Source organism: Corvus brachyrhynchos, unplaced genomic scaffold (genome assembly GCF_000691975.1).
Source record: "Corvus brachyrhynchos isolate BGI_N302 unplaced genomic scaffold, ASM69197v1 scaffold103, whole genome shotgun sequence".
In the NCBI taxonomy this organism is placed as follows: Eukaryota; Metazoa; Chordata; class Aves; order Passeriformes; family Corvidae; genus Corvus; species Corvus brachyrhynchos.
This window is the reverse complement of record NW_008237436.1, coordinates 104,385-115,426: the sequence shown is the minus strand read 5'-3', so window position 1 is coordinate 115,426 and position 11,042 is coordinate 104,385. Positions and strand designations below refer to the sequence as shown.

General features: G+C 38.1%; 1 protein-coding gene across 2 annotated transcripts in view; it reads left to right on the top strand.

Moving 5' to 3' along the window:
* The first annotated feature begins 834 nt into the window (after positions 1-834).
* Positions 835-11,042, top strand: part of NEK5 (NIMA related kinase 5) — a 25,242-nt gene continuing 15,034 nt past the window's right edge. For both annotated transcript variants that reach the window (XM_017731267.1, XM_017731266.1), the window contains exons 1-7: positions 835-966; positions 2,720-2,816; positions 4,185-4,282; positions 6,186-6,269; positions 6,377-6,447; positions 7,715-7,801; positions 8,846-8,900. In XM_017731267.1, the coding sequence (XP_017586756.1) occupies positions 850-966; positions 2,720-2,816; positions 4,185-4,282; positions 6,186-6,269; positions 6,377-6,447; positions 7,715-7,801; positions 8,846-8,900 (609 nt within the window). In that variant the 5' untranslated portion in view covers positions 835-849. The remainder of the gene's footprint in view (positions 967-2,719; positions 2,817-4,184; positions 4,283-6,185; positions 6,270-6,376; positions 6,448-7,714; positions 7,802-8,845; positions 8,901-11,042) is intronic.

Genomic DNA, 11,042 nt, shown 5'->3' with positions numbered 1-11,042 from the left:
GTGTCGCCTACGGATGCGGGGCTGAGCCCTGGCGGGGCGCACCCCTCTGCTCTTGCGGACATCTGTCCCGAGTGCCGCTTCTCTCCTGGGACTGCCAACAGGAGCTGGCTCTGACCCAGACACCGAAATCACAAACGTCCCGAGCTCGCCTTGCTGGCGCTGCCAGTGGCCCTCGGGGACTGCCGGCGATGGAGCCTGTTGCAGAGCTTCCCTGGCAGGGAACGTCTGGTATAGGAGCCAACCTCCCTTGCTAAATTTACCTCAGGACAACTAATAAGAACAGTTTTATGGTGTTTGCTGATATTTAGGTGTGCAGCTTTGCCTACGGAACCACTGCAAGTACCCAGTGAGTTCAGTGTTCCTGACAGAGGTTTTCAGACGACCCCTAATGCCCGACTTCACTTGGCCGTGGGCTCCTGCAAAATGCAGTGGCTTTTCATTTTGCTGCCAACGTTAGGTCACATCAGTATAAACTAAATCAACATGAAACAGGTGATTGTTTTTTCCATTAAAAGAACAATCCTGCAGTATTGTTCACGAAATAATGTCACATTTTACAAAATCATATCATAATCCTACACAGTACTCTGTACTTCTTTCTCATGCATTAACTTCAGGCTGCACTATGCATTTCTTTATGAGACACTCATAAACTTGCTTCTTATTAAAAGTTAAGATCTGCAATAATTTGCATACTTCCAGGACATGGTATTTTTAGGAAGAATCAGCAGCAGTAACGTTATAAAAAGTAATAAAAATGACAGTCTGAAAAGGTAGTGTCTATTTCAGTAGCACCAACTCAGATGTTAAAGCACTGACTATGTGCAGTACTAATTTGGGGAATTCATCATGGATAAATATGAAATCATTAAAAAAATTGGAGAAGGATCTTTTGGCAAAATATTCTTGGCAAAAGGAAAAATGGATAATGAGCCGTGTGTTATCAAAGAGATCAATTTAACAAAGGTAAAACAATAAAACCTGAATTACATTTACCAGATTGTGCTGCTTGCGTTTATTGTGCTAGTTGAACTTAGCTGGGTATGAACTTGGGTTATATTTGATCTCCTTTGGGATTCCATCTCAATTATGTAGAGCTAAGCTTTCCGAAGACTATGTTCTTTGCTAATTTATTGTTTTAAAAGCATAGATGAAATATGTATTTTAAGTCTTTGCTTTTTACTGAATTTTTGTTCTTTTCAAAACTTCTTTCTGCCTACAGTGTGTGACACTAATTCAGACTTTGTAATAGTTGATTCAACTACAGTGAAAATATTCCCACTAAAATAACAAATCACAATTCTGTGATACGTTTCTCTAAGCTTTTTTATTTCCTTGTTTCCCACACCTATATTTTCAGACATGAGTAATTCACAATGGAGTCTTCCCAATTCTCATTTATGTTTATGCCAGTTCAATTCATCTCATCTGATTTTAAATTCCCATTCTGTTGCTGTCAGCATCTGAGCTGCTTGGCTAGACTCCCTTTCAAGGAGAGTAAGAGAAATATGTCTCTTTAGGAAGCTGTTGATCATGTGTGTTTTAGATTTCTGATTTAGAATGAGCTCAGTCAGGCCAGGAAACTTCTCTCTTTCTCCCCATTGACTGCAGAGGCAGCCTGGGGCCACTTGCTTGGGTGTTAGAGGAATACCATGCCTGCATCTGGTTCCATAAAGGCAATTAAAAACTCTGTGATTTCAATACAAGGGTTTTAGCAGTCAATTTCAGCGAGTGCCTACATGCTTTTGACAGGTCTGTTGCTATTCTGGGCCACACTAGTGAATTTCTAATATATTAGAGAATTACAACAGAAGAATGAGTTCTAGAAAGAGCTGTATATCTTCCAGATTCAAACCTGGAAAAACTGATACATGAGTAATGACAGCTAAATGAAAAGGTGAATAGTTTCTCTCTCTGCTCGTGACCAATAAACCCCATGCATATCTAATCTTAGATCTTGATGTACAGCTAGAAGAATGGCTGCTAATGAAATATTACTGTGGATCCCACTTGTTGAAAAATCAGAAGCTGGATACAGAAAATTACTACTTTGAAATCATAAGATTTTTTTATTTGGTAGAGTGTGTTTTATTCAGTTACTGATTTTTGAATCTTTAAGGATTACATTTCAAAAATATTTCTTAAGAATGAGGGTAAGAAACTGTTTATAAATACAAGAGGACATTTTGATGGATAGATACTCAGAGAAATTAATTTTTAAGTAGTATTGAAGAAAATGTGATCATAATAAACTAAATAGAAGTTTTCCATTAATGTAACAGGGCAAAGAGTTTGCCTGAAATGTTACCAGAACAACTAACACCAGTAAAATGAAGGACCTTTTTATTCTTTTTACTTTAATCTTTTGACATCACCCCTATTAGCATTACAGAATCATCTAGATCCATATTCTTCAAATTCTTAAGGGAATTCTTTAACTTTAGAGTTTAAATTCTTTAACTTAAGTTTAAAGGTATACATTTTCTTATTTGTATAATGTCAAAATTGGGTTTGACTTCAGTAATGTTCCAATACATTTTCAAACATACACTGCAAATTTATATTTTATGTTAGATATACATCATATCTTATAATATTCCTACATTGTCTTGGTACACAGTATTTTTGTATTATTGGGAATGGGTTGCTGGTGATGTAACTGTTTTTGAAAAGAGTTAAACATATCATTGCTACCATTTAGTTTCTTAATTCTTTGTAGATGCCTGTGAAAGAAAAAGAAGCCTCTGAGAAAGAAGTCATTCTTCTGGCCAAGATGAAGCATGCAAATATTGTAACCTTCTATGCTTCTTTGCAAGGTTTACTTTTAACATTTCTGTTTTAATTGTGGTGAAAAGAGTGAAAGGCAGAAAACCTACCTTGTTAGTGTTTACCACCCTTAGCCCTGTCCCTAATGCCTTACTTAAAAGTGGGAACAGGTCTCAGCTCCTAGAAATGGACACAAGGCATCAAATTCAGGCATCTACATGCATTTTTCATCTGTGTGAGTGGGTACTTTGGCAGGAATCCTAGATCCTGAGGTGTAGGTACTGTACAAGTTGAACTTTAGTCTTGATTTTTTTATAGGAGTCCAGAGTTTAATGGGAATTTTCTAGGAGTGTCAATAGAAGAGAGCTTTTGAGTATAGTAAGGAATAGGCTGATCAGATAGGACAAAAGGCTGATGAAATAGAATGATAATTTCATCTGATCTAACCTCAGGTTCCTCATATTTTGCTTATCCACATCATATACATATGACATATGATCATGAGACATCACATATGCATGCACACATAAATACATACTTATGTATGCATATACATACACACAGACAAAACAGGCAAGCACAAAAAGAGGCCATTAAATGATAATGCAATCTATTAGCAAATCTGAAAATGTCTTTCAGCATCTGAAATGTAAAAACAGTATTGGCATGTCAGTTGTTCAGTTGTTCAATTGGAACAGCACAGTCATTCCAGTGATCCAATATTAATCTCACAATGCTGTGCTTAGCCTTTTTTCTTGAGGTATATTTTTGAATTATCACTCAAGGATAAAGAATTCTTCAGGACTGAAAGAGATAGAAGGAATCCTAGTCACCATAAAAGCTGATTTTCTGTATTTATTTTTCCTGCCGACATCTGTCATAAGCAGTGCCTTATGTAATAAAAGCTATAGTTGCACCCAAATTGTTCCCTGTGACCAGGACTGTAAATTTTTTAGGGGACATGTAAATCAGATAGTCTTCTGAACCCCAAAGAGGTAAGAACTGGTTGAATTTCTGTATTAAGCAGACCCTGCTGTTTATTTTTGCTGTTTGGAATACTGACTACTTTTAACCTTTTCCCTAAGCCTTACTGCATACTTAATTGTTGAGCAAAAAACTGCGCTTTGAAGCATTCTGCTAAGTTTCCTGTAAGAACATCTGTCAGTGGGGTCTCTTGAGGATTTCCTCATGTATTTAATATTTTGCTGAATCTTCATTTAAATATATTTTCACATCTTACTTTTGCATCAGGTTTCACTGGAAGTATCCATTTTTTCTCAGTTAGTTTTTGAAATGGAGGAGCAGGTAGAGGTTAACTGCTACCTTTTGAAAGAAAGACCATATAAAATAAAAATAAGTTGTTGCTGTGTTAATGACGGAATGAAGGAATAAAGGAAAAATTATGCTTTTCCTTTCAGAAAAGAACAAGCTATATATTGTGATGGAATACTGTGATGGTGGAGATTTAATGAAGCGGATAAATATGCAGCATGGAGTGCTGTTTGATGAGGACCAGGTGAAAGACATTTTCTTAAGAGGGAAGAACATAGTATGTGAAACACGTGGTTTGAATTACCCAGTAATAACTTAACTTTTAAAGAAAACTTTGGTAATTTTAGTTGGAGTGTAGGAGGGTTTTTAAGCACTCTTTAAGATCTGACATGAATTCATTAGCAGTATGATGATGATGCTGTTTTTTATGCCCCCTTCCTCCCATTGCTCTTTGCATCATGGATGTACGTTTTCTTTGCCTTGGTAATACACCCATTAAACCATGAAGACCTTCTTTTAATAGTGCTTTCCAGTTATGGGGGGGATGTATTAGATACAAATTCTTAATTTGCATCATGACATAGCCTCCTCTATACTGAAGTCTGTGGTAAATCTCTCATTCATTTCATTTCGGTCAAAACTTCTCTGATGCCATTTAAATTTTTAAACCAGCACAGAGAAACAAGCCCAGATATCTGACTGCTCTTGGGCCATGTTCACATATATTTTATTTTGTAAATAGGTGAGTATGATAAGTATTGCAATTCACAGAAGTAGAATTTCCCACTATTCCTTACTTATTCCTTTATTTTTTTACTAACTCTTAGCTTTCTGAAGGAAATTATGTGGGAATTAGTGTACTGAACTCTGGGGTTATTTAGTCATAAATAAAATCTACCTTTGCAGGTACAATGAAATTTTGCTTAGAAACAGAGTAGATAGTATCCAACCTGCTAGTGGAAATATACTCTAAGGCATAAAAATGAAGGAAAAAAAATGTTGTGACTTTTCTTTTTACTTTAGTAGTAAAAGAATAACTCCTTGGTGGAGAAGTCAGTTGAAAGTGAATTACTGGTTCAGTAATAATGAATTTTAAGATCCTATTGGGAGTCATACTAGAGGCAGAGAAAACATGAAAATAAAGAGAGGACAAACCCACAGATCATGAAAGCACAAAGGAGAGAACCAACGCACAAACCCCTTGACAACGACACAGAATAATGCATATCAAAAAAAGGCAAAAGAAATACAGACAGAAGAATGAATTATAGGAACTAAAGATATATCTGCTGATAAAAGAAAGGAAGCAAATTGCCCAATTTAACATAATAGTATTAAAATATCTTTATATTTTTAAATGTACTTCTGAGAAAGCCTCATTTGTGGCATCAGCCTTAATCAGGAAATCATCTATTAAATGTGAAGCATGGCTAAATAGAAAGTTATTACTTGAATCAATGTCTTTCATGTGCATGAATTTTCCTAAATAGAGAAGCATATCAGCAGGTTGTAGTTTTGTTTCTGAATTTAGTCCAAAGGCCCTTATTTAAGAAGACGTGTATATTGGAAGTTAACTATATGTTTAAAAGCTGTACTGGGTCAAGGATAAAGGATAAACACATGTGCTTACTTATTATGCAAGTTCTTCATAGCTCACATCTTTCACCACATTTCAGTCCTTCATCTTTTTTCTCTTTTTTTTTTTGGTTCCTGGATCACATTCAGTGGGACTACAAATAATACAGCTGGGTGGCATGACTTCCATCACTGAGGATTAAGAAGACACTTCCCAATTCTGTCTTAGTTGCACTCCCTCACTTCTTAAAAAATGTCTATTATTCCCCCTCTCCTTTGTCATGATTCTTCAGTCCTTGTTCAAGTGCATGTCCTGGCACAGTCAGGGAAAACTTGATGGGGATAAGGGAAGTAGAGTAGGTATCTACTTCCATTTAGTTTAGTGGTAGCACAAAATGGAAAGGAGAAGTCTGTGGCATTAACTTGGAAAATACTTTTTTTACTGTTTTACGTTGTATATGTTCTATATATTTTAGATTTTGTTACTGTTTTTATTTTATATATTTCAGTAAGATGTCCCATTGGAGTCACACAAATCCATAGGTATCTGTTTTCTTTAACTTTCATTGCAGATTCTCAGTTGGTTTGTGCAGATCTCCTTGGGCTTGAAGCATATTCATGACAAGAAGATTTTACACAGAGATGTAAAAGCACAGGTAGTGAAACTGGTACTGGAGAGGGGGTTATTTTGTCCTGTGAAAAATATGCTTAAGAAGTTCTGCCATCTTTCATTTTCACATACCATTTCTGGGTTTATTTGCAGAACGTTTTTCTTAGCAACAATGGAAAGGTAGCAAAGCTTGGGGACTTTGGCATCGCAAGACAGTTGAACAGGTATGCGTGGTTTTAATTAGTGACCTGCACCAAACAGGACTGTTTGTGAATGTCCAGAATGCAGCCTGAACATGCAAATCGTTTGTGGATTGTGCTTACTCAAGAGGTCTGGGATACAAAGGGTCTGACACTACATTTTCTCTTTTTATCCTAAAACATGCCATCCTGCACGGAACCACAGATATATCTAGCCTAGTAACTGGACTTCTCTGAGGTATAAGACATAGGGTGGAGAAGCTACAGTCTTTGCCTGTTTTCTGTGGAACTGAGAACATAAAGAGATTCTGGAGGCACAGTTCCTGCTCATGCAGCTGTTGGTAATAATTTCTGTTACCTCATAAAAACAAAAGCGAAGAGCATTTAAAACTAAAGAGAGAGTAAAGGAACAGAGTTTGTGCAGATGTTGTGTGTCCTCCAAGACTGAGCCTACGTTAATTTTTTAAAAGGACCCAGAATGACCACCTGGGCCTGAGAGCATGGTATGGCTGGGCTTGCATCTGTGGTGTTCCCCCAAAAAGAGAGGCCTTATCTTTAATGACTTTGGGGACAAGGTTGGCCCTTTGTTGTATCCTTTGTAGTGGCCAGGTGTGCCCAAAACATTCCAGGGGGCATGATAACAACAGGAAAATGCTTAGATTTGATCTCTTTTTGTGCTTTTTTATTATCTTTGACAGAACTCAACTCTCAGCATGTAAACTACTGATGCCCAAAGAGCCTTCCTTCACAAGTGTTCTGGGGATAATTGCTGTAAGGATTGCTCCTATGCAGCAAAACAGTACATAGCAGATAAAAAGTAAACCTCAGAATTTGAATGTCCAAGACACACATTTTTAGAAGTCTGTAATAGGCTTATAGAACAATATAATTGGAGCTTGACAGTACTTTTCCTCCTGTAACTAGTGAATTAAGTTTCTGTGGTGAGTTGACACTGTCTGGACACCAGGTGTCCACAACGGCTCTGTCACTCCCCTCCTCAGCTCTACAGAGGAGAGAAAATACAACGAAAGGCTCATGGGCCAAGATGAAGACAGGGAATTCCTGTGCTTTCTGTTGAAGTGCAAGCACTCTCCACTATTAAAATAGGGGGTCATTTTACACAGAACTGGGACATACTGTAGTTTTTCATGGGGTGTTCCATTATTCAACTACTTGGAGGGCAGAAATAATGTCCCCCATAGGCTTTTAACCTGGGGCACAGAAGTCTCTGGTTCTGTTGTTTGTGGATGTTTTCAGTGTGTAAGCCTTTCTGTTCATTTTGTTTCGTTAGTACTACAGAGTTTGCCCATACCTGTGTAGGGACCCCCTATTACCTTTCACCTGAGATATGTGAAAATCGACCATACAACAACAAAACGTAAGTCTCAGTCTTTCTTTCATATGTGTGTGAGGATGTGCAGGCATGAAACAACTCATTTTAGTAATATGGTTTAAATCAGTATTTGTGTGCAGTGCACAGGAATTTCTCATGGTCACCCTTTGTGAAGTTTTGTATTATTGTGTACAATAAGTAGGTGCATCATTGTACACAACAACTACCTTATACTATACAACAATGTCAGCAGTATTTTGACTCACAGTATCCAAAATATAGCAATCCTGACTTTGCTGTGATTAATCTACAGGCTTAACATAATTACAGTTTTTGGTTTCATAAAATTACTTATACTTTAAACTCTCTTTTAATATTTCTTGTGGGTAGCGGTGGGAAATGTAAACCAGTATTTTTCCCATTGCTTTATCTGCTTCTCCATCAGTTACTAAGTTTCTCTTGTTTCCAAGATGCAATAACCAATGCATCTTTACAGTTCCAAGTTCATGAATTTTTGATACACTCATTTATTATTTATAAGAATACACTAAAAGGAAAGCTGCTAGTTTGGCTACTTTGGAAATCTGCAGTAGCCACTTGCAGGAAGGACAAATGGTTCTGAGGCTTAACACAAAATACCAGATGAGAAGCCCTGCAAAGTCAGGAGGTGAGTGGGCCTAGACCCACTTATCTGTGTGGGGGATATGATCAACACCAAATGTTCTGGAGCCCAGAGTAGCATCTCAGCTCTGAGGTGCTATTCACACAAGTTTACTCCCTTATTGTCTCCTCAGCTATCAGGTCAGCTTTGTCCTTCATCCTGCTAGAAATATTACGCAGACATTCTGTATCATGTCCCTTTTCATATTACAATGATAAAACCTAATTAGATTCCATAGAAGCATTGGGGCCACAACTAAAAATAAATTTCTAGTTGTCTTTTTAGTGCATCTTAAGAAAAAATAAAACTTGCACCAGTCTGTGACAGAATAATGGTAATAAATTTGGGAGCTGAGAAGAGGTACTGATTACATGGATGAAAATATTATCGATTTTTCTCTGAAAACTTTAATTACTTCTTATTCACAGAGATATTTGGTCTCTTGGCTGTGTGCTCTATGAGCTGTGCACACTAAAGCATCCTGTAAGTACTGTACAATCAGGTCATTATCTTATTCTTTGAAAATATAGCGGTCACCTTGCAAAGCCTGTAGTAGTAATAGTCAGCTACAAGAGTTATTTTCATCTTATTTATTGGTATTAAAGAATGACTGCTAGTGCCTAACTTTTCATATTTTATCTGTTTTGTACATAATAAAAGGTATTATGCAGTATTCCTGTAACTTACATATGTGCATGTGTGTATACACACTTTGAACATATATTTACTCTCTAAAAAGTACTAAACTTAATCAAGACAGATGAGCAATGGAAAGAATTAAAGCCAGACTTCAAGGTTAGCCTTAGGTATATAATTTTAGTAATTTCTATTTGAAAATACCAATCTATACTTATTAAAGAACTTATAGTCCACATTTCCCCAGAAAATGGTTTGAGTCCCCAGAAGCATTTTCCTAAAGCTTTTATTTGGTTTGAAAGCACATTCATGTAAGAAAATAACTGAAACAGCATCTTCAGCAAGTTGTGTTGTCCTCAGCCTGGTCAGGTAATCCTTAGCCTGTGACTATTAGGTGGAGAAGGGAACACAGCAGAAACTAATCTTGACAACAGGAGAAAGATCGGATTCCTGGGACCAGCAGATGTTGACTTTTAGCTGAGCTTGGATGTGGGAGAAGGTAGAGCAGCACTAATAGAGCAGTTGTGCTGAGCTAGGAGCAAGGGGGATACTGCTGAAGAAAACTGCTGATTTCACAAAGTAGCAAAACATGAAATATTACTTTGTATGAATATTAGGTGTTTTATTCTGTATTGCTGCCCACTGTTTCAGTGTGAGGGCAGCGACTCAATGCAGATGTAGACGGGAAATGCAAGTGAAGCTAAGGTAAATTCAATTCTACCGCCTTCAAAATAGCCACATAAATAAAAGGGTGATTTTAGAAAGCACTTGCTTTTTTTTTTTTTTTTTTTTGCCTAAGGCCCTAAAAACTATATTGATGCTGGCCTCTTAAGAGATCTGGTGAACTGAGAGGACTGAATTATCTGATTGGCATCACTTGTTAAAAAATCAGGATTGTGTCTTTGCTCCAGAGGGAGCACGGAATGCAGAGGCTGTTGGGTGAAGTGAGGTTTTGAAGGTGAACACTGTGAAGACTGTATGTATGTAGATCTCTGTTGAACAACTTTTGCAAAATACATCATGTTTCATTCTGGAAAGATTGCTTCTATGTTGCTGTCTGACAGCAGAGTGTGAATAAAACTCTTCCAGGTACAGAAGTCATCAGACCTTTTAGTTGTGCAGCTGCAACAAGGAGAACATAGCCAAAAAACAGAGTGGTTATATTAATTTTCCACAGCATAACATTTCTGGTTAGCAAGAAAGGATTTGTGGAGGGATTCCACAGCACAGGGCTTCTCCCCCTACTCTTCTCTGTGAGACCCCAGCTGGAGTGCTGCATCTAGCTCTGCAGCCCTGTTGCAATCCAGTTTAAACTCAGAAAAGCAAAGCAAGCTAAGTCTCTGTGCATAAACCGAAAAGAACTTAAAAGGTTCAAAATATTCCCAGAAATGAGACTAAAACCAAACGAGGTTAGATGTTGATGCCAAAAAATTGATGTATTTTATTTAATAGTAAAAGAGGCAAAGAGAAGGGAAGAGAAAAGAAAGAAAGGAAGAAAGGAAGAAAGGAAGAAAGAAAGAAAGAAAGAAAAAGAAAGAAAGAAAAAAGAAGTGTGGTTGGTGGGTGGGGGGACAGGGAGAGGTGACAGGGGTTAGCTGGAAGCTAACCATCCAAGGGTATCACCCATCCGAGGGTCCCAATGACGTCTCGTTGCTCCCCTCATCTGATCTTCTGGTGGTGAGGGTCCCCCATCACCGCTGTGGCCACACCACCACACACCACTACACCACACGCCCAAGAGTACAGAATCCCATGGGTTAATATACACTTCGGGCCAGGTGGGAACACCCACGTGCCTCTCTTGCAGGGGCCAGCTTGACACACTGTCCCTTGCAACACTGAGGGTCTGTTGCATCATCTCTGGTGCTCTGGTGCAGGGTCTGGGGACCCCTTGGCAGGGGGCGCCTGTGATGGGCCATGTCACCCCCTCCTGCTGTGGATAAGCTTCTCCCCCCCGGGAGGACCCCCCCGCTGGGGCCCCCTCCCCCG